At 44.2% G+C, this 23,920-nt stretch overlaps 2 protein-coding genes across 4 annotated transcripts; both read left to right on the top strand.

Annotated features, from left to right (window-relative positions):
* Nucleotides 1–400: 400 nt before the first annotated feature.
* Nucleotides 401–22,478, top strand: LOC118511834. 3 transcript variants are annotated; one of them, XR_004906177.1, is made up of 8 exons: nucleotides 401–1,664; nucleotides 15,515–15,631; nucleotides 18,639–18,715; nucleotides 19,059–19,573; nucleotides 19,645–19,786; nucleotides 20,114–20,390; nucleotides 20,465–20,610; nucleotides 20,800–22,478. XR_004906177.1 is itself a non-coding variant. In XM_036055379.1 (8 exons), the coding sequence occupies exons 3-7, from the start codon at nucleotides 15,532–15,534 to the stop codon at nucleotides 20,603–20,605; spliced, it is 1,326 nt and encodes a 441-aa protein (XP_035911272.1). In that variant the 5' UTR covers nucleotides 401–655; nucleotides 1,125–1,664; nucleotides 15,515–15,531; the 3' UTR covers nucleotides 20,606–20,610; nucleotides 20,800–22,478. The 3 variants fall into 3 exon arrangements, 2 of the variants coding, with proteins under 2 accessions (XP_035911272.1, XP_035911270.1); XM_036055379.1 differs by having other exon boundaries at nucleotides 401–655; nucleotides 1,125–1,664; nucleotides 20,114–20,610; XM_036055377.1 differs by having other exon boundaries at nucleotides 20,114–20,610.
* On the top strand, nucleotides 13,410–15,240 carry LOC118509031 (odorant receptor 82a-like). The gene is made up of 4 exons (XM_036049068.1): nucleotides 13,410–13,897; nucleotides 13,975–14,416; nucleotides 14,499–14,651; nucleotides 14,730–15,240. Exons 1-4 carry the CDS (start codon nucleotides 13,410–13,412, stop codon nucleotides 14,793–14,795), a joined length of 1,149 nt encoding a protein of 382 aa, XP_035904961.1. The 3' UTR covers nucleotides 14,796–15,240.
* Nucleotides 22,479–23,920: the final 1,442 nt, after the last annotated feature.

Raw genomic sequence — 23,920 nt, 5'->3', positions numbered from 1 at the left:
AAGAAAAGCAGTATTCCCACCCCGTTGGTAGTAGGACGGCCGCAGGTGTCTTCCGAGTGACCGTCGGTGGTGGTGGTGGTGTCAGGTATCCGGGGAGGAGGACAAGAGACTCACCGGAGCCAGTCCCAAGCTGGAGACAAGATTCCTGGAGCCTTTCGGGAGGATCGATATGGGAACCGCGCGGAAGCCGCAGAGTCGGCTTGGTGGAAGCATCATCAACATCTCGTGTGATGTCTCTCACAGACCAACGCCGAGACAGAGCGCTCTCGAAGCACTTTCCGAGCATGGTACGGTATGTTCGGGAACTCTCTTAACGACAGCCTCTCTTTCGCTTGTGTGAGTGTGCACAGTTCGGGACGGCAGCATCAGGGCATCATCAGGGCAGCCAATGCCACCGGTTGGCAAACGAGGCACGAGGGTCACCAAGGATTTCATTCAAAACGAGTCGACCCGGCCAGGATGAAGTCAGTTTTTCGTCGTCCTCGGTAAAGCGAACAACGCGCGGCACCAAACGCGAGGCAACACCCGGGTGGGAACCAGACCTTTTCCGAATCGAAAGCGCGGAACACGGGAACACAGTCGGTCCTCGCCAGCGCCAGAGGCTTTTAGTGTGGTGTAGTTCGTGTGTTAGTGACGGCGTGGCCAACAGAGCGAGGTCGTGCGTTTTGTGGAGCAGGCATCCGTCACCAGCTGTTTGGGGCGGTGGGAAGGTCAAGTGCAGGTTCGGGGTGGGAACTTCCCGTTTGATTTTTGGTGATAATTGAAGATAGAACCCTGCAGCAGCTCCATACCGGATCACCACAGGAAGTGTGCCAGTAGGCCTCCAAGGACGCAGTAGGAAGCAGAACAGAGATAAAAAGCCTGTCCGGAGAAACGCTAATAATAACCGTGTCCAGCGGAATCAATCAATTATCGCACGGTCGTTCGATCGCCGCGATTGCTGGTCGGGTTTTGGTGGTCGCTTTGCTCAACCCTCCCAGCAATTCAGGCACTTGTTTCGCTGCCTGTTTCGCGTTCAGTTTTTTTGCCCTACAACCCTCACCGTTGTTGTTGTTGTTGCGTGAATTGATCTGAGAGTGCTTTCGGCTCGGTGTGGAAATAGATAAAACCTAATCCGGTTACAGGTCACTGAAAGCTGTTTGGGTGGAAATCGGAAAAAGAAATCACCAGAAATCGGAAGCGAACGTGAGTGAGCGAGCGTGTGTGAAGAAGAAAGCGGGGGGGTGGAAAACTCCCAACGCCCCCTATCAACATCGGGCTCGGAGTTGGGGTGGTGTAGCGCGCGCGTGTGGTCAGGCAACGCCAGCCGGGTGGGATGAGTTTGTTATGCTATGGTGTGTTCTGCGAGTGTCATTGTTGATGTTGTGGTCGCCTTTGTGCTATGCTTAAGTACCTGAAAAGTTGAGGCAATCTGCTCCTGCTCCTGCTGCTCGGGAAAACAGCAAGATCAACCGTTATCGATCGTGACCATCGGAGACGGACTACATCACGTTCTAACTGGGTGCCGAACAACCGAAGCTAGGGGCCACTAGACCCGGGGGCGACTCTACATCCATAAAGTTGTCCGTGTGTGTGCGGCCGGTGCGTGCGTGTGTGTGCGCCCATTTTTCTCGTGCTAGTGTGGAAGAAAAAACTCGCCAAGACGTGGGCCGAAATCAAGAAAGGTAAGGATGGGATAAGAAGGAGCTGCCGTTTTTCCGCCCGGATCTCCGGTTTAGTTTAGTTGCAGTGTTTTTTTCTCTGTCGGTTCCGTTCCGTTTCCATTCCGGGGTTGGATGGATGGGTTGGGCAGCGTGCCAGAAGGAAAAATGAAAAGCCTTTCATGCGATGCTTTGTGTGCTCGTTTATTTGGTTAACTCACCGAAATGGACCACGACCGAACAACGGAGACAGCAAAAAAAAAAACAAGAAAAGGTTCATAAAAATAAAACGGCGGCCACAGCCCGGACAAACGACGACCGGGCGACGACAAAAGACTTCACGGTGGGGAGGGCTGGTAGTATGGTGGAGGGTGGTGGGCGTGGATGGCAATCTACAGGGATGTGAATCGTCGTCTACACGGCGCTACATAAAAGGAAACAGGTTCGAGGTTACGCAAAGACTGTATCTAGATGGTATTGTCCATTAAGTACGCTCCATAATTAATGCTCTCGCCGGGGTTTTTTTTTCTTCCTGCCCGTAGCGCAGGCAACGGAATCTATTTGCTTCCCATTCGCGGAACGGTACCATTTACAAACATTTACAAAACATTCAAGATTTTGTTTGGGGTGATGTGATGCTTGCCCAGTTCTTTCACCGGCGAAGAGTCGGGGGCCTTTATTAAATTTTCTACTCCGCCTAGGTTTAATAATCTTTAACGTACTGAGCACTGAGTAATGCCCTGGCTGCTGTGAGCTCGGTAGCCTACCTGCCTTGGCCAAGGTCTTCCACACTTCATTTGTAACGATCGTAGTCCATCATAATGGTGAAAAGCAAAAGAAAAATGCTCCATTCAGCAGCCTAAGGAGAACCAACTTTTAATTCATTTTGCTTGTACCGTGTACCGAGAACGAACGAGACGACTGGAACGACTGGGCAGCAGCACCCACTGACGGTAAACTTATTCATCGCTACATTTGCTACCTCCTCGCAATGGTTGAATCTCTTATTTAACAACACGGGGCCACAAGTTCCTTAGGATCCTCACTCCGAAGATAGTTGGCCTTGGTTGGTCAGGGTGGTTGGAGCAGCTGTAAATTAAATTAAAAGAATGAGATATATCTTTGCGAGACTTTTCGTTGGCATACGGCGAAGGGTGCCGCTTTCTTTTTAGTGCCTTTCGCCCTTAAGAACAGCACCAGCTGAGCTAGTCCGGGAGCTAGTGGCGTAAGGGCTGTGCTGTGCAGCTTAGTAAGGGAAAGCACTGCAGGAGATGGTGTAATATTACGAGCTGTGTCTGTCTTGGGCGTGCCTTGCCTGCCCCGACTGCACTCACTAATCAGTGCCGCGCAATTGAAGTACAGCAGCAGTGCAATTGAAGTAAGTCTCGGATAATTATTGTACACAGAGGCTCGCTGACTGAGGTTACTGCTGCATTTCAATTACCGCCGAGGGTTTATGATGTTGATCCTGTAAAGTATCTTCTAACAACGGCTCAGCAACAGAATTTCCACGACAACGATTAGTAATTATTTGAAGTTTCTCTATCACCTGACTACCGGCACCTTTATTGCCCTGCCGAAGCGTGTCAACCAACGCGCAAATGGTAATTTTATTCTTACTTCACTTAACGAAACACAACAACTACCACAGCAACAGTGGTGCGCTTCCGTTGCGTTGGGTTAAATCACGAGTCAGCAAACGACCCGGATAAACCGTTTCCCCGTGTTACCGTGTCGCGGCGTGTCGACGGCAATTTTAATCCCATTCGTATGCGGCAGTGATAAAAAGGCATGAAAATTCATAAGCTTTTACTCAATTCTTTCGCAATATTCGTCGCGCATAAAGGGAAAGCGAATCGCCAAGAACTGTGCGAATCGCCTGATAGTTTCGGTGCCCTCAAAATCAGCACCAACACATTCGTGCGGAAGTCAGGAGGTACTGGGACCGTGTGGAGCAATGAAATTGCAAAAGAAACTCACACTTCTCACACTTTCCGTGATTCTGTGATTGGCCGGGGTGCGAAGGTAGTGCATGTAGTCATCGTTGGCGAGCGGCTGCGATTCTCGGTGGCTTCTGTAGCCATTGTGCAGGGGCGCAGCATCGTTTGCCGAGCCGAATTTCCCGAGCAGCCGAGAATTGCGTAATTGGTACGAATAAAACTGTACAGTTCGCCCCGAAGTACAACAAGGTCAAGGTTTTGGATGGCGTGAGGATCGCCCACAGATGGACGGGTGAGATGGTGCGTCGGATGCTGTCAGCGGCAGAGTAGATTATGCCCGCCATGATGTAGATGATCGTGATTCTTCCGGAAGTCAGTATAGCAATTTTTTTTCCATGCCCTTGCTCTTGCTGCGTTGCTGATTACTTGATATCATCAGGAGGCAAATGCGTGAGAGAACGACCAAAAAACAAGAAAAAACAAGCGGACGCCCAACTTTGATCACCCGCATTTACAATTTCCGGCACTGTTGCTGGTGCCAGCAGACCGTTTCGGGTCTTGCAGGATAAGAAAAAAAAATCGGCGGGAATATTACATCCTAATGCAGATAAAAGTGGAAATGTGTATGTGTGTGTGCAAAAAGAAAAACTAACGCAAACAGGCCGCAACGTCAGCCTCTAGTTGGTCCGACTTTGTTCTGTGCCGGAAGCCGGAACTCGCAGTTGAGCCGCGCCTGTTGGCGAGTATCGACGCGCGTGGATGCTTTAAAATTTATTACTACCGCATCTTTCACGTAAGTGTGACGGTTGGGAAACTCGAAGGCAGGGACCTGGAACGACATATCGTAAATCAATAAAATTTATGGTTTTCGATTATTTGTTATTGAACTTTTATTTTTTTTTTACTTCACGTCTTCGCCCCTAAGATCACACCGGGTTGTTCGGTTTGATGAGAGTGAAAAGACCGTTGCGGCGATGGTCAGAATGCAGTGCAAAATGAATAACATTTTTCAATTTGTCACCATCGAGCTCGGCCCTTTTAGTAGCGTGTGGTGACAATGTGCCGGACGATGGGCCATCGCAACGAGAACAAAGCACTTCGTCGTATCGATATTAGTAGCTCTTAGCGCGTCGATATAAATTATACTCCAATGGTAGCCATGGCACGTGAACGGTTCCGGGCTGGCCAAGGCTGTCGGGCCTATTTTTCAATTTAAACTCTTAATTAAATGAGCTCGCAACGGGGTGGAAAAAAAGAACCAGGTGGCGATAAAGAAAATTGCACACACTTGCCATCAGTGAGACAGTGGGATAGAGAGAAAGCGGGTCACGCGATCTTCAGTCGGAGAATGTGATACGGTGGTAAAGCCGTTGCCAAGTAGGCCACTGGCAAGCGTAATATCGTATTTCACTTAAAATTTGGACAGATAAACATTAGCGAGAACGAACGCTAAAAACTCTACACGGTTTGATGTTGTATTCCTTCGTATGAGCTTCCGTGCAGAAAGGGATAGCTAAGCAAAGCGCACATAAAAGATGAGGGCAAATAGAACCCAACCGACTCCAAATCTGCCTCGTTAGCCTCGGATGCACAAAAAGGTTCCGGACGCTGATACTGCGCGATGCGGATACTGTGTGCAATGCGCTGCAAATGATAAACAAGGCAAAAAGTGAACGCTTTGTCTAGAAAGCAATTAATTCCTGACAGTGAAACGTGCTCACTGGCTGAGTGCAATGGATATTTATGCTTAAACTGGTTCCCTGTCCCTACCGCCGATAGCCGACCGGGGTTGTTGGTGCAGTTGGTTGATGTTTGAGTTATTGGGATGCACAGATAGGCCAGCAGAGAGGGATTTAATGCATGGTTGTTTATTAATTTTCCTGAGCATTTTAGACGAGAGTTGAGCTAGACAAACCTGCTAATTACGGACATTTGGAAAAACGGCGCTTCCGAATGCAAGCTCAGCTAATTCAACTTCAATAATGATGATGATGCACTTGTCTCATTCGTCGTCTCAGACAAAAAAAAAAAAAACGCCTCAGTATCTTGTTTCTGCTAAAGCTCTTAATCTCCGATTAGCATGATAGTGCAGTTTTTGTTTTGTTTTTGGTGGCACAAACATTCTTCCCATTCAAGGTTCTCGCTTTTTTTTGTCTGTGAGCGAGTGCTTTGTGCTAACAATAATACCACTCATTTCGACGGGAAAAAAACAACGTACACTTGGGCGGGTGACCTCCCGCCCCGATATCGGAGAAGCCTGTTACAAACAAAGGAAGCACCACCAGAGTGCGCTTTCGTCATGCATCATGTCCGGGTTCCGAGGGAGGTCCGTCCGATGCACGATGACGAAGGAACGACGATGGAACTCTTTTGTTTTCGCGCTGCTCCGTTCTGGAGGAAAATGTTATTTTTTCCCCCCACACCACCATTTCCTGCCGGAAAACTAGTGTCAGTAGCATGCGTTTTGAACTGCGGCCATATTTATTGCCTCGCTTTGCTATTACACTACACACGGCTAACTGCGGTTTCTTTGAGGGTAGGTCGGCCCGCACAGCAATTAGCTATAGTAAAGCGCACTGAAGTCGGATTCGGACCTGACCCGCGAATACGAGGACGAGCTGTGTGTTGATGCAGATAGAGCGCACGGGACGACGGCCAGTGATGAAATAAACTACCAGGAGCAAGTTTAAACGCCCTCCTCTGAAAGCCGGCGCTGAGTTCCAGGGCGCGGTTACGTTTTTTGTTCTGATCTTCAGAGTTTTTTTTCGCCACGATTCACTGTTGTCCTGTGCGACTGTGTCGTCCATGGTCCTTGTAATCATATCCGGTGGCACGGTGGAGTGGGCAGCAGAACGGTTGCATGTTAGTAATGAGCGTACAAATTAAATTATATCCCTGACGCTGTATGTAGCTGCAGCAATGGCTCACAACACCACAAAACGCAGAGAGAGAGAGAGAAAAAAAACGGGGAAACACTTATTCCGTGGCCAGCTAAGTGAGTAATTAGATAAACGTGTCCATTAATCCAGCTCCATTAATAGGGGAGCCGTTAGGATAAATGTGCTGTATGGTAAGCAAAAAGGGTTGCGCTTGTGGCCACACCAGCCCCAGAGCTTGTCCGGTGTGCCGTCGAACGAAGGCTGAGGCGTAGCAATAAATAAGACTAATTTTGCAAAAAGCTACTCCCTCACTTTCTCATACTTTGGTCTACGTCTAGCTTAGACGATTTAGGTTGGAAGACTATACAGGGTTGAACAAAAAAACACTTCCACTTGTGAGATCATGCTGTTTCTGTCTGTTCTACAAAATAATGATTACATTAGCAGAAGTTGGGGCCAGTTGGAGCCAACTAGCAGTTTTTCCAGTTTAAATTCAATTAAATTCAATTAGGCTATCAAGCGAGTGAACAGTATTGGTTGTGCCTGATCACTAGACTCCCGTGAACCGAATTTTTATTTAGGGTAATTGTACTAGCTTTCGGCAGTGTATCTATTTTTGGCATGCAAACAATTTCGAAATATTTGTACACAGCTAAAAAAACTACCTGATTTGCTTTGTAGCAAAGCAATAAAAGTGTTTGAAAAAATAATCAAAGCTCAATGAGTTTCATCAAAAAGGTTAATAATTAAAGGCTGCAGAAAATGTTGATTTTTTTTCAATTCAATTTATCGTTATATATATAGAGTGTTCGTGCTCTGAGACCTTTTGCCTCTTTGATTTTTACATTTCAATTCTGTGTAATTTCAGAGCGATTTTCGAGAGCCGTTAAACGTTTGCTGTTTGATGTTTAAAATGGGTAGAAAAAACTAAATATTGAAGTTTTTTTTATCAAGAATACGATTAAAGTAAGATAAGAAATGAGTTTTTACAATGTATAATTTTTAATTTTTTTAATAAATATTTTTCTCAAATTGGGTTTTGATCAATTTAGCTACCCGATTAATTTGTTTTAACCAATTTTAAGGAGATTGGCAAATTTATTCTCATATTTTGCAGTGCAGCTGCTAAGAACTGGTAAAGTTACCCTTAAAATAGTGCTTTTCTCTTTTAATCATCTATTTTAAGGTGAGCAGCAACATTGGATATATATTGGATAAAATATCCCAATCAAATCAAATAAGCTGTCAAATCAAGCAAGCTGCCATCTGAGGCATCACAAATTTGAAAGGTCCTGGGCCGCTATTTCTGGCATTCTGTGGTTTGATTTGGCTCGTAGCTGAATTGTCAGTTCTGTGTATGGGAAAGGCGGTTCGGATGGGATTTCATTATCGGTCCTGTCGTGTGAAGACCGACGCCGTTATCACCTTTTGCCACCATACCGCCCCAAAAAGCTATCAAAACACATAAACACAAAAAATCTAAAATGGGTGTGTCATCCCGCAAAGCTGAGACAAAAAAAAAGATTTGTGGAATCACAGTTTAAAATACCAATGATAAGGACAGGAGTGGATTTTTATTGCAAGTTTAGCTATCAAAACAATATTTACGTACTTTGTTATCCAGCATATCGCGATCTTGTTTCTGGATTTGGAATCGCGTCCTGATCGACTCGACTGGAAACCGAATCCCAGAAATGTTTCAATAACTGCTTATAAGCATACATGGTCCCAACATAGGAACCCAGCAACTAGAATAGAGACAGCATTACATTCCGTAACCAAAAAGGGCTCTTGGGTGACATGAACCGCTTAAGAAAGCAAAGTTTCGCTGATCATATTTGTCTAATACTTAAAGCCCAATGAGTCATCTACTATTCCTAGTTTGAAACTCAGTTCTGATCGCCACAACACTATTTTTTACGTACAGTATTTAATGTACCCTAAAATTTTTAATTTTTTCATTAATTTCTTTGATTTTATCTTTTTGTACGTATGAATGAAACTTTGGCTTTTAGTACAAACACTTACCACATTTCAAACCATATTTGAAGCCATTATTTTTTTACTCATTAACAAGTGAACGGTGAAGAAGCTTACAATTTTTGTTTAGCAAAGCTCCCCGTCTGGTAGGCGCACCTGGCCCTGGAAAGATTATCCTTAGTCGTGTGCCATTGTCGAGCTAAGATCTCACTCCCGCCTCGACCCCGATGACCGTGAACAAGAAAAACACACACTCGAAAAGAGTCATTCTTTCGCTTGTCTTTATTCCATGTGTGGGGAGCGTGTTTTCTTACTTCTCCTTCATTTTAATCCACCTCGTTCATTAGCAAGTGGGTGGTCACATTAGGGAGGCCAACTTGAAATAGCTTTTTACACAAGACAACACAGTTCCGTGCATATGTTAGTAACCACGGGCGCATGTTAGAACACTGCAGATGTTTTGTGTCAGTTTGGCGCGAACGGCGCGAAGAAGCCGATTTCACTGATAAAGTGTGCGCCCGGTGCGGGTGTAACATCATCAAAATCCTAGCAGCGAATGGGTCGCTCTACTTCACTTATGTTGTTGGTGTTATGTGTGGCGATAAAAACTCTCCTCCAAGAACAAAAAAAAATAAATGTGCCAAACAACAGCACAAACAGAACAGGCAGACGCAGATGTTACCCGTGTGAGTAGGGGAAACAGTCTCTGGGATCTTTACATCCAGCACAATTATGGCCTGAGTCTTACCTCGGTGGCACTGGGTGACGCAAAAGCAAAAGTAACCAAAAAACTCCAGATAACGAAGTTTCCCAAATGCGGGCTGTGGCTCTGTGTCCCGAAGAAACTGTGTGTGTCTCATTTCAATTCACTCGCTAAGGATTTCAATTTGAGACAGTATTTTCTTTATCATTGATGCAAATCGGATTAATGTTTGTTTTCTATTCGGTACGCACTTTTGGCAATCAGTTTCCACCCATGCATAGAGGACCGTGTTTTTTTGTTTTGTAATGGGAAAAAAGGCAAAAAGAAATTTATTTTTAGAATTATTGCACGCACAAGGAAGCAAGTTCAAATGAATAAATCAATAAAGTGTGGTTGAATATAATTGAGTTATGAAAAAAGGAGAAATGATAAAAAACAACCCATCTTCGTACATCCAAACCGGTTGACGTATTGACTGCAGAGTCTTGAGCCTTGGGTGCGGTCCAGGTTCCTGGAGGTCTGGCAATCACACGTCAGTCAGTAAGAACTCCGGGTGGGGTGTGTTAAATTTATGGTGGCATTGTTGGTGTGAGGCCCGGCGTAATTTACTGATGCTGGTAGTTGTCTTAAAAAAATAGTACGTGTCAAAATTTTATGACATTCCCGCAATTCCGGAAGCTTAAAAGTTATGGTCAATTGCTGGCCGTTGATTGTGCTGTGCTGGAGGGAAAAATGGAAAGGAGAGAGGAGAGCTTTGCATGAAGAGGATCAACTATTTTTGACTGTTGAGTGGAATTTAAATGCTGTCAAGTTTATGCACCAATGTTTTTCGACGACCGACATTAGTTAAAGTAGATTTTTGTCAAATCAGTTTTGATACCTCTAAGCTAGCAGGACATCATATTCAGCTAATAATTCAGCTATTTTTAGCTTGCTTTTTTAAACGACAATCCTAGTCATCCTTGTGTATATAGTGAAACCATGTCAATTGAGCCAGGGTATCATCGTTATAGTCTATAAGATGCATGGTTTCGATCCATGCAATCGAATTTTTGAACCAATCAAAGAGAATATATCAAAAGAATAGTGCGATATTACAAGCCTGCTGTGAAATTGTTCAAGCATATAATGTAATCGGCAAGTGAAATATAGCAATACGACTGTGAAAATTACACAACAACAATTCAAAGTTGGACCAAACACTCGACAGCAATTTAGCTGATTGCAAATCTCCATAGCTGAGCTGGAAATCCCCTCCTTACTGTATGTATGATTTCATTATAAGATTGCACAGTTCCATAGACGAGCTTCAGGTTTCCCTTAACCAAATGCAAGATTCCAAAATAAAAATGACCGGTATCAATGTTGGTAACAGTGTCCTGGACTTCCACTCAGCTTTGGTTTGGTTTCGTGGTGGAAAAATCCATTGTAAGATTCAAAATGCTGTAATGTCAACGTCTCACTCTGTTTCATGTTAAGCATTGAAGATTATTTTATGGCTCGTAGCTAAATAATGTTCATACGTTGCATACTGTCAGCCACAAGCCAGTGAAATAAAGGTGAAAATAGCACTTCATCGACTACTTAGTTACTTACTTACTTATCAGGCGCTACAACCGCTTTGCGGTCTTGGCCTGCTGCAACAACCCTCTATACCGCTCACGGCTTAGCGCCGACGCATCAACGCCATCACTCCATCCCAATTTGGGCCTTCCACGCCTCCGCTGTCCGTGTGGACGGCCTTAAAGGACTTTACGAACTGGGTCGTGCGGTGTCATTCTAAAGCAGTGACCAGCTCAACGGAGCCTGGCGAGCCTAATGCGCTGCGCGATAGTGAGACCATCGTACAGCTCGTAGATCTCGTAGCTCCAAAGATCTTTCTCAGCATCTTTCTCTCGAACGCGGCAAAGAGGGCTTCGTCAGTTTTGGACAGAGTCCATGTCTCAGAGGTGTATGTGAGTACTAGGTCTATAAATGTTCTGTACAGTCCCAGCTTCGTCCGTCGGGATAGGTATATAGAGTAGAGAAGTTTCCTCAGGCTGTAGTATGACCGGTTGGCAGCCAGCACCCTTGCCCTTAACTCAACATCAATGTTGTTGTCGGTGCTGACTTTTGACCCCTGATAGGTGAAGTTTTGGACGACTTCGAAGGTGCAGTCACCTATCTGTACATCACCCCTGCGTAAATCAGTGTTTGTTAGCAGGGCCGCTGGTGGTGCCTCCATCATTTTGGTTTTCGCCTCGTTCCAACCCGAGGTTCTGTGCCGCACGCTCGATCCTTTGATAAGCTTCTGCTACATAGGAGAGCCTCAAACCAATGATGTCTATGTCATCAGCGTATGCCAGGATCTGGATTGACTTATAGAAGATGGTCCCCGAAGTTTCCACCTCCGAGTCGCAGATGGCTTTCTCTAGCGCCAGGTTGAAAAGAAGACAGGCAAGCCCATCTCCCTGGCGCAGGCCCTTGGTGGTAGCAAAGGGCCCTGGCAGTTTTCCATCCACCTTCACCTGACTTGTGATGTTGATAACTGTCATTCTTACAAGCCTGGTAAGCTTGGCCGGGATTCCAAAAGAGCTCATTGCGTTGTATTGTTTACCCTGGCTATGCTGTCACATGCGGCTTTAAAATCAATGAAGAGATGGTAGGAGAGGAGTTGCTGCTCCGCCATCTTCTCCAAGATTTGCCGCATCGTGAAGACCTGGTCAGTGGTTGACGAGCTCAGTGAACCACCTCAATAAGTCTAGAAAACCAAAATTCGCAGACTAGACCTTAGGAAGTCGTTAGGAAAAGAAGAGAGAGAGGGAGAGAGAGAAAGCGATCCGAGGTGACTTAGTAATTTTCGAGTCATTTCTGGATACTGCTCAAGGTGAAGATGACACTTTCTTAGAAGAACTAAGCAATTTTTGAACTTCTCAAAACTGTAGTTTCAGTAATGACAGGAATGGAATATAACTGTCTTGTTCTATCTGGGAACTGAAACATTTTTGTTCAGTCGGTTATCTGTCCATACAAACTGGTTGTTGGGTGGATGGATGGCTAGGACTTCTTCTTCTTCTTTGGCACTGCAACCTCGAGAGGTCTCGGCCTGCCATTTCTGGCTTTCTTTGAATTAATTTTACCCGTAGTAAAATAGTCAGCCTTACGCACGGGGAGGCGGTCTGGATGAGATTTGAACCACAGTCCTGCCGTGTGAAAACTGTCGCCGCTGTCGCCTCACCCAACCGGACCGCCGCGGATGGCTAGGACACAGTTTCTAAAATTAATCTCTTTTTTATCTGCATTAATTATACAAGAGCCTCCTAGTAGCAACTTTTCCATATGTATGTAATCTGTATTTAAATGTCCAATGAGTCCCGATGTTGAGTTAAGATTTTTCTATTTGAGAGAAATAATGCCACTAAGTTTGGAAGTTCTTTTTTTGTTCATAAAGGACGGCCTGGCCTTACTGCTTAGTATGGACGTTCTTATTCTAAACAATATTATTAATTACATTTTTTACTTTAAACGTCTTCTTCTTTTTCTTCTTTGGCCTAACGACCCCTTAGGTCATACCTGCCATTTTTGATTTACAAGACTTAATGATACCACGTAATTAGAATGTCAGTCCTCACTATGGAAGAACGTTCTAGATGGGATTTGAACCCCATCCCAGCGGCATTGTCACATTTACCACCGGGCCACTCCTACTGTAAACCACTACTTAAAGGACTACTTTTACAAAAGGTAATGATGGTTAAAAACAAGCAAAGAATAACCAACAGAACCCTCTCCTTTTTTCCCCGGAACAAAACTGTACACAATACAATTCTAATAATAAAATAAGCTGTTTGCACACTTCAAATGGGGGAAGGTGACTGTTTGTTTCGTCGACGTTCTTCCCCCCCCCCCCTAATCCCCGCAATTTCGATGCCATCTCTAATAAGCGCTTGTCAACTAATGAAAGCGAAAGAATGTGGTCATTCTAGCCGTAGTAAATGCCATTGTCAGCATTCTAGCACGAACCTTCACGGGTGTCAATTTTCGCGCCATTGTCCCGTTTCCATTCGATGCCCATTACCGTGTAATGAAAATGTCAATCTCGCGAAAAAGTTTGCTCGACTGTGAACAACCCCCGAACCCCGATCCCGATTGCTCGTAGGGACTCGCCACTTTCCCAGTTGGCCGAGCGAAGGTCCAGTAGTGAGGGTTTTCGTTGCGCTTCGAGAGGACAGAAAAGCACCGATCAGCACACACCATGAGCTGTGTGGAAGATTTTCTCGACGCCCAAATGTGGTATCTGCGGTACTGTGGCGTGTTTCGCGAGAAGAGCACACTCGGCGGAATGCGGCTTAGCGTGTGTCTCGGTGTGCTGGTCGTGTTTATGGTGCTGCAGTCGATCTACATATTCCAGCACGTGAATCACTTCGCGATGATCTGCGACGCCATCCCGACGCTGGTCGTCTGCATGGTGGCCATTTCGAAGTTCTACATCTTCGTGTTCCGGCCGGCCGCCATGTTCGCGCTGATTGATTCGTTCAAAGCGTTGCAGCGGCGTGCGACCGCACACGATTTGCTGCTCTTTCGCCGGAGTGGAAAGTTTCACGCCCAGCTGACGAAAATCTACATGACATCGGCACTGATTGTCGGCTGGTTCTACATACTAAGTGCCGTGGCGACGGGCATCAGCCGGTCGCTGTCGGAGGGCCGCGTACAGTTCGTGGCACCGATGGCGTACGTGTACCGCGCAGGACGCAAGACGTCGGAACAGATTTCCATGTGATTTGTGTCGCGCGTGTATAACTTTGTCTCTTTTTATTGTTCACTTTCTTCTGCCGCTTCGGGGGGTGAACCAGCTTCCCGCACAACTATCAGCATCCGCTTATGTTTGCGCTAACGTTCCTGTTCAACTGTGACTCCATCCACATGAGCATCTTCATTAGCGGAAGTGTCGATACGTGCTTCTCCGAGCTGGCGACGAGCGTTACGATCCACTTTCGGCTCATCCAACGACGGTTCCGGGCGCTTGACTTTACCGCCGGCGCCGACGAAGCCGAGCTGGAAGCCGTTGTGGCGTACCATAAGGATGTGCTGCAGTTGTGTCTGGCCATGACGAACCTCTTCCAGTACACCGTGTTCTACTTGCTTCTGCTAGACTCGGTGCTGCTGTGCGTTATTGGCTATCAATTTGTGATATTCATGAACACGCCGCGCGTCCTCATGCTCGCGTCGATGGCGTTCGTTATGGTGCTGCAGGCGGTCATATACTGCTACCACGGTTCCATGATGTACGACGAGGTATGTAGAGCGGGCGGGTTTTAATAAAAAGAAAAACGAAACAGTGCCACCGACTTCTTCTTCCCTCCCGGCTTTGTTTCAGAGCTTGAAGGTGGCGGACGCGATTTATCAGAGCAATTGGTACGAGGCTCGGCCGGCCGTACAGAAACGGTTGCGATTATGCATGATGCGAGCCCAGAAGCCCATCGTCACCAAAGGTGGCTTCATGAAGGCAACGTTGCCCACGCTCAAGAAGGTGTGCTGCGGCGAGGCTGAGACATTGACAAGGATTTTGCGTGTACCGGCATGTAATGATATGCAAATTTCGTTACAGATTTTAAACTCAACGGGATCATACATCACCATGCTGCTCTCCTTAGAAACAGAGCAGCAGCAGTAGAAGGCTCACCTAGCGAGAGAGAGAGAGAGAGCGAGAAAGCTCGCAACACCTGGCCACAGAGTGGGCCAATTACATGTACCCTCCCAGCACAAGGCACGTTATTATGGGTGGCAAAGCTTGCATCATTTAACAGCATTTCGTGCCTATCGTACAGCAGAGCTAGTGCTGCTGCTGCTGTTGATATGCACACCTTGCCGTAGAGGCCTTCACCGGGTGGAGAAATGTAAACATTTCGTAACAAATGATTGTAACCTGCCTTCTCGTTAGTTACTTGATTAAAGCTCGCTTTCACACACACACGCACAGAGAGCTCACGTTGAATGTAGAACTTTCCACTGAACGGTCCATAATAAATGATATGCATTTGAAAAAGTTGTTCAGATGGTGTTAAAGTGCGATTGAGATATTGCTTCACTTGGGGTACAAACGTCAGGGCACAGCACCAGCCGGGCCATTAGAATCGGTTGGCACAACATTGCAGTTTGTGTTCATTACGGAATTAAATCAACTGCTTACCATTTCTTGCTACCGTAAACTTCGCCATCCGTTTTTGGCGTTTGGAACGTATCGCGAAGCAGAGCTCGGGGGTCGCACCAGAAACTCGGGAAAACTATTTGTTGATAAAATCAGTAAATGATGACATCGCGTCGTTACTAATTTTAGCATTGTGTTTACACCATCGTTCTCGTATTCACGCACCGCTTTCCCGTCTCTTCCAGGTCTCCAATCGCTGTGGATGACTACGCTTTGCAGCCCTTGGAACCAAGGTCAGCGGGACGAGTATCCTTCAAAGGCGTTGGCGAACTTTCTGTACTCGTCGAACTTTAGCACCAAAGGTAAATGACATACTCTGTATAAAAGCGCTCTCGGTATTGTTACGCTCGGTGGGATCTGATAGTTGCACACTTTGCTTTTGGGAATGTTGGTGCAGGAACAGCTGATGATGAGCTAGGTATTGAGTCCGTGTGGTCGTGAGTCAAATATCTGCTCACGAACTTTGCTGGTGGTATTTGTACTATGAAAGAACTTTCTTCTTGATAAGCAACACAAAATATATTCTTACTGTTTTTTATAGTCGCACTCTACATTTACACAATATGGTATTGTTTCTCATATGTTGGTATATTTGTTCATACTCATAAAAGAAATATTATCTTAAAAATCATGACATTTGATTGATTACATATTCTTATCCTTGAGCGACTGTTTTCTATAGCCTCACTAATTGAATTGCTTTCTGAAAATAATTTAGAAAGATTTAAAATATACGAAGAAAAAGATGCATCTAGATCTGACACCAGGCATAGATTGAACAAATCGCTTTAATTGTACTTAATAAACTAAGAAAAATATAGAAACATTTGTTTCAATGATCAATAATTTAAGACAATAAAGCTTTTACACATCTTCTTCTTCTTTATTGGCCTAACGACTCCTTAAGGTCATGCCTGCCGTTTCCGGCTTACTACGCTTTAAAATACCACGTAATTTTATAGTCGGTCCGGATGGGAATTGAACCTGGTATGAAGAACGGTGCCGATGTCACTTCTACTACCTTTTAAGCATACATAAAACATACGAACATAAAATTACCAAAACTGTCCTCAAATTCCACTACTAAACTGATAATAATGGAGACAACTTTTACTTTAAATTAGAGCAAACAAGTTAAAGCGGCAGTCTGATGCAAAAAAAAAAAAATGTACAAAAAGGCCCCAAAATTGACTAGATTTTTTTTTGTCTCCGAACGATTTTCGAACGAGTTTGACCATGATTATTCAATGCATTATAATCGGCTTCAAATGGGATCTCATCAACTATACAACGAATATTTACTGCTTAAATGATTCTTTTCCTTCTGGAGATGATCTTACATGATGATTATAAGTTCTCTCTGGATAGTCAAAATGAATTTAGAGGATTATGGCCAGTTCAAAAACCAAGATACAAGAAGCAAAAATGCTATGGTTCGAGCTTTGCTACGTGGATATGAGTTGAGGGTTATAAAGTCCTTTTATTTTGGGATGTAATATACATAAGATGGGGGCGGTCCGGTTGCCAAGGCGACAGCGGCGCTGGCCTTCACACGGCAGGGTCGGGGTTCAAAACTTATCCAGACTGCCTCCCCGTACTTAAGGCTGACTACTTTACTAGGGGTAAAATTAAGTTACAGAAAGCCAGAAATGGCAGGCCGAGACCTCTCGAGGTTGTGTTGTAGTGCCAAGGAAGAAGAAGAAGATACATAAGATGATTTTTTTAAATACAGTGCGTAACAGAACAAACAGGTTATTAGTTTGTGAGAATAACTGAAAAAGTAAAAGATATCGGCAAACATAGTGTTGTGCAAAGAGATTAAAAAGTGCTGTTTTCCAAGTATTCTGCATATTTTTACACACACTTATACATACATCATGATTGAGTTTAAAATTGCTTTATGTACATTAACTATAAAGCTACTTAGAAAAATTGCTTGCTTTTTATGCAAATCATCATTTTAAAATTCGGATAAAAATTGCTGGAAGTAAGGCTAGTAAGTAGACTAGTAAGGCTAGTAAAAAATACATAAACAGTTTATTTATTTTTTTTATTTTTAGTGAACCGACTGACATGTGATATTTTAATGTTTTAAATTTTGAGTTTTTTTTAAGTTTTGATGCAATATTTCTCGTATACATTTTTTGCATGTACATCTTATGGTACCATCCTTTCTTAGCTTTTAAATACAAAACTACAAACATTACCTTTCAAAATATGTTTGTCTATATCTAGTACACTATTCATACCATGTGCAGGAGCTAAATAAATTTAGCAAAATCTCGAAATAAGGGGTTCATATTGTTTTTCGATGAAACAACTTAAAATACGGCTATAGGGAATGGTAACTTTTTTATTACGAATTCAATCATCATGAAAACATTCATTTTTAAAAGATTTTTTGGAGAGAAAAACGTGTTTGTATGTGAGTTAGACCAATAATAAAGGACCAGCTATGGAATGTACTCTCAGTGCAGTTCTTTCAAAGAATTATTCAATTATGATTTTTACCATCATTTTAAATGCACCCCATTTTCCCCACATAATTACATTTTTTATGTGTCAACATAGGTTAATTTATCAGAGGGCTGTTTTTTGAGGTGCTTTCAATATTGCTTGAATAGTCCATCAAAATGCGTTGGGTACTTCAGACGCAAGTTTGACAGTTTTTCAACCAAGTCGATGAGTTTGGCTGTAGTCGATGACTATAGGTTTCACAAAGTTTGTTACGTACTGACGCTTCCAAGTTTTAAGGTAAATTGTAACGAATGAACGATGATTGTGACCTGTTTGAAGGTGACACTCATCCTTCACGGTCAATTTACTGCTCGTTTTTTGGCTGATATTCTACGGAACAGCAGACGCTTTTCGTGGAATTCTATGTGCCTACTATGTTGCAGATGGAGACGTATTCCTTATCCCTTCTTGCGATTTGTGAACCATTTCTGAGCATTCAACTCAGCTATCCCAAGTTTTCGGTATTTCGCACAAATGTGATGGTCCTTAGGAAGCTTTTGAGTTTCCCTTAAAGAGGGAATATGGTAGACAGCGAACCAGTTCAGGGTATAGTAAACTGGGCTAGAAGGTTTAGTTAATGCTCCACACAATATAAGTTCTCCATATTTAAATAATTTTACAATTTTCCCAATACAATTCAACATTTAATTACCTTTTAATAAATAAACGCTTATCAATAAATTCCCCTAAAACTATAAAATCCCTACATGAAGCATCCCGCAGAGATTTCGAACGTCATCCACCACCGTATTGATGGGTTTATTGTTAAATTCCTTCTATTTGATTTAATAGAGATGGATGATATACTGGTTGAGGAATGCAATAATAGGAACACCGTCTATGTGCTGAATTCCAGCTACCGATACGGGGTAAGTAATGCCTAGACGCAGCACACGCGAAGATAAGTTCATAAGCTCGTCCGCCTTTCGGAGGAAGTATGCGCTGGAAAGCGTCTACGGCATACATAGTCCCGGGTGCGCTGGTCCCCGATGAACCTTTCACATACTTTACGTTCTTGGTATGCTTTGCTCGGTAGAGAAATTAAATCGGTGGGAAGCCCTACGTCCCGCTTGGTGGGGAGTTTGCTTCCGTACCGTACCGCCGAACTTCATTACCACGTAATTTTCTTGATGATTCGCGGAGGGACTTTTTCAGAGCATTTCGAGTGGCGAGATGGCACACTCATTTTAATTGCGAATCCTGTTGTTGCAGAACATGGACATGATAGAGCTGTTCGGTACGCCGGCCGGACGCGCGTTGACGGTGAATAATAAAACTGCAGCCGAGCTGCGACACGGTCGCCGGTCTGCCGCGGCTAGCGGAAGCACCAGCACCATCAGCAGTACGACCGATCCCCAGCTGTGTCCGAGCACGATCGGTGGTGGTTTGCTGGCCGGTAGCATCAGCTCGACCAACATCAGCAGCATCCGGATCAGTGGGCACGATGCCATCAGCACTGCCGGCCAGCATCACTTCATCGAGTCGAGCGAGTTCATTAGATTTGCCTCGAGCAAGGGTCCATCCGCCACGCCACCTGCCAACTCATCCACCATCGCCTTTCGAAACAAATGTAGCAGTAAACCGATGGCCGACGGTAACGGCACACACCACGACCAACCGACCAGGCGGAACAATTTGAAAATGGCCAAATTTTGGAAGCTGTTTGACGAGGACCGGTTACGGAAGGCTACCAGCACGGAACGGATAGGCGATAAGCTTCGGCAAAGGTAAATATTTATGGCGGACTAGTGCCGTCCTGTTTTTTGCCCAACTAACGAGTGCCATTTTCGGGTGACAGTCGATGGATTGCAGCAACAGCGCCATCGCTCGAGCGCCCGGAAACGGTTGACAAATCTGCGAATGATTTGTACAGCGAGGCGGCCCAGCTGCTAGGCATCAAGTGTTCCCTGACCGACAGCTGTCGGTGCATAGATTGTCAGGTGAGTTGCTTCTGGGTATAGTACAATTCCCTGGTGGCCTGTGTCCGAAGGCAAAGTCCTACTCAAATAGCCGAATCGATTGCAAATATTTAATAAGTTCATTCCCACAGAGAGAAAGAGAGAGGTTTACTTTGTGTTGGAAGAAGCGAATCTCCTTAATGTACATGACATTTTGCTCACATCAATGTCCCATTAGACATACCGCTGCAATAACTAATTTGTTTTGCTTTATAATTACTTAGCTGCTAATACACGTTGTGCCTCGTTATAAGTCACACCGATTGAATGAAGTTAACTAATGCAAGTTTTCACACGATCTCACGCCAGAGCCAATACTTCGATTGTGATGACGATGTGGACGCATACTCCGAATATTCCGACAAATCGTACGACCTGGAGGACAATCTGTTCACGAATCGATCATATTATAATGATCTCTCGACGGTCCAGCCGACGCCGACGGTGCCAGCAGCAGATACCTTCGGCAGTGCCGGTGTGCTTGCCGCAATCAATGACCGTTTGAATCGGAACCGGCCCACACACAATCGGTCCTGGGTTGCGGACCGGCCGGCGGGCGAGGTGCCAGCGGATGATGTTGTCAATGGTAATGAATGCCAACATTATTTGCATAGCACCCACAATCCGTCTTCATTGAATTTATCATTGGATGAGGGACAGCGACCACCGGCCAACGAATACCGCTCTCAATTGCCAATTGATACGTCCGAAAGCGAGCACCGGACGCACGATGGCGAGCCAGCACCACCACCGGAAGCCGTACCGTCCGATGAGGAGTGGCCCGGCACGAAGGTTGCATGAGACAGGTGGGTAGGCTCACAAGGCTCTTAAGTGACACACTTTAGAGAAAGGACTCGAGCTCGAGCTCGGTGGTGGTACAATTATTGATCTTCCAATTCATGGACCGTGATTTCGGGCTTTAGCCGGGAGCTTTGTCCCAGGGTCTTCCTTCCGGAGTGCAAGAGATTCTACAAATTGAGCCCCCTTTTTTGCAGGACTTTGGCCGTTGAAGCCACCGAAGACGCTGGAGGAACTTTTTCGGCCACCATAAAGGAGGAAGAAAGCATCGTGCTGGTGACGGTGGATGGTTTCAGCTGTACCGATGCGCCCGGGACGCAGTGCGCCTGTTCGGGCTGCTAGCATTTTCGATTCGTTCTGTTTCTCTACACGTCGCCCGATAGCTACTGATAGCAATACTTTGTGCTGGGAAGGTAAGGTGACTAAATTAGTCTTATGGGGAGGTGTCGTGGGGCGTTGATTAATTTTTTAAAGCTGTGATTAGCAACGTTGCAAGCATGATTGGAAGATAGCAAAAGAAGCCAGCGAAATGTATGCTTTGTTTGACTGCAATTTAGAGTTGACTCACATTTTGCTACGACTGGAGAGAGCAGATTTTGTTGGTATGAAAGCAATGATCGCATACATATATTTACTATTGGATGTTTTCAACTCGATATACGTAAATATAGTGTCCAAAACTGGCAGCCCTGCACATTTCGGCAATTTTAACCGTTAGGCCTGTTGTCTTAAAAGCCTTAAACGACAAAGAAATTCAGACTCGTAGAGCATGTTGCGCCGTAAATGATTTTTTTTCCGATGTTCTTTTCCCCTCACCTTTCACAACCTACAACAACTACAATAACGAACAAAAACTCAATCCACCGAACGAAACAATATCATTTGTCTAACCCGCTAAACCCAATAATCACACATGCACAAACATCTAACGTGTTCAACGGTAAGGATGAGTAACGAAGAGCGAAAGAATTTACTGACAAAACCCCCCAAACGAAACTGTTAACTTTCCATTACCAACGGACCAACACGGTTTGGTCAAGACCAAACCCTAACGTACATGCAGCACACACTTAGCATAATGTTTAGACGAATAGAGCGGCGGAAGGGTGGCGAACGGCTTGAAAGGGTTTGATAAGCTTGGTTAAATGACTTGTTAAGGCGCTAGCTCGCTCGCCCTAAGTATTTACCGACATCAAATTATATTCCTCGTTGAATAGGGCGCAGATGGTAGACTTGAGATGACGTATTGTAAAATGAATACCACAAAACACAAAATATTTGCCAAAACCAACCAAAAATCAAAATATACAAAAAAAAACCCTTAAACTTAACAATTAATGTGTAAATGTCGGTGTCGTGCAGCGTATTACACGCAAAAACAGCCAAACCTTGTTACATTGTATATGCCTTTGTATCTTGCAAAGAAACCGAAACGAAATCAAAGCCAAGTTTAAATCGGCGGCTCATGCCATTGACCTTTCTCCCCCAAAACAACAAACATCCCATTACCTTAGTGAGTGAAATTCTATTTATTATATTTTACCGAACCTCTAAGATTCAAGCGAAAACGTTGTTACTACTAACATAGTGGCAGATTATTATAAAGGCAGCAACCAAAGAGCAAGATATTTAATGTACGCTAAGCTAGGCAAAGGAATGAGCCAAAACCAAACTGATGAGGTACGAAAAGATGGAACCTCGTACCATGTCGGCAAACGTCACAGGAACCGAGAGTTTTTTGTTGAAGAAGGTGACAAACAGAGCAAGGCGCAAGGTGGGAGTGAAAAGCTAATAAGCGCGTAAGGTGAAGCTGTTGGTACTGATGATACTTTCAATAAAAGTTTAAACTATCCCTACAATACTGTTCACATTTTAATGTGTAATTTGTGTAAGTATTTTTGTTAAGTGCAGGAATTGATGGATGAAAATGAGGAAACAGGTGAGTTATTCAAATGAATGTTTTAGCCTGTACTTCTGAACTAAATGGATCGAGCTGTTTAATTATTACAAGATGTCTTATTATTTTGTTTTCGTACCGTGCTTTTTGGCAATATTTCAGATATTTTGGGCAGTACAAAATTTTTCGAAAAACCTTCTTCTATCATTTAAATTGAAAAAAATCGCAGAGATGGATGGAGCGTACCTTAGCAAAGAGTTTTATTTTTACAACTTTATATTCATTCTAAACACAAATACTGAAATTTCCAAAATTACAGGGTTTTTCAGTTGATAAGACAATGGCATCCATTTTTATGGCAGGCTTCTTAGATGAAGTGGCAAACAAAGCTAGTTGATATGGAAAAGGCTTCAGATGATAGGGAAATCAAATAACTTTCATTGTAATGTCCTCAGATGATATGGTCGTAGTAGCCGTTGATATTGCACGCACTTATCTGAGCGTTGAAAGAACGTGTACATTATTAACGGCTACTATGACAATATCATCTGAGGACATTACACATTCATCCACTGAAGCACTGAAGCAGGACATTCACCTGAAGCCGTTTCAGTATCAACTAGCTTTGTTTGTCACTTCTAATAAGGAGCCTGCTATAAAAATGGATGCTATTGCCTTATCAACAAGAAAACCCTTATTATACTCTAAAATATGTCTGGAAAATTGTCAAAAATTGGTGGGACGGAAACAATAATATCTGGGAAACTGTAAAAACAAACTTGGCGTTGAAAGCCAAAAGCTATGAGTATCGTCCAAAAAGCCTTGGCATGCATCCACCGGTGGGCGGCCCGATGGTAGATGTGACAGCGGCGCCGATCTTCACACTGCAGGACCGGGATTCAAATCCCATCTGGGCCGTTGCTCCATAGTGAGGCCGGGTTATCCAACAATGTGGTATCAAGAAGTTCAGTACAAATGAAATGAAAGAAGGCATGACCTTAGAGGTCGTTCGTTTTATCTGACAATAAGACTTGCCATAGTTTGACTCAACTTTGCATAGCGTTGTACATTATGGAAATCAAGTTATTTCTCTTAACGACAAAATCCCTACTTAAAAGAAAGGAAAACTTTAATAATCTTTTCTAGATTATACGAGTTGATTAGTTATAAGGATTCGTTTCTGCTTACACGTAAGATATAGCATGGTGTGTGAACTCATGAGTTCATTCCTGAAGTGTCTTGTGGGTTATTCAATCGTTTCGCTGATACTGAATATTACAGGGTTTGGGAACCTACATAGTGAAACTTTTTAATCACTCAGAAGAATGTTTCAATATTGAACACAGTTAAGGGAAATTTGCGAATATCGAACTCACCAGAGAGTCTCGATATTCTGGGGATAAACAAACGCCGACATATGT

The sequence above is a fragment of the Anopheles stephensi genome, chromosome 3 (genome assembly GCF_013141755.1).
Source record: "Anopheles stephensi strain Indian chromosome 3, UCI_ANSTEP_V1.0, whole genome shotgun sequence".
NCBI classification, from domain to species: Eukaryota; Metazoa; Arthropoda; class Insecta; order Diptera; family Culicidae; genus Anopheles; species Anopheles stephensi.
Note: the sequence above shows the minus strand (reverse complement) of the source record. Positions and strands in the feature narration are given on the sequence as shown.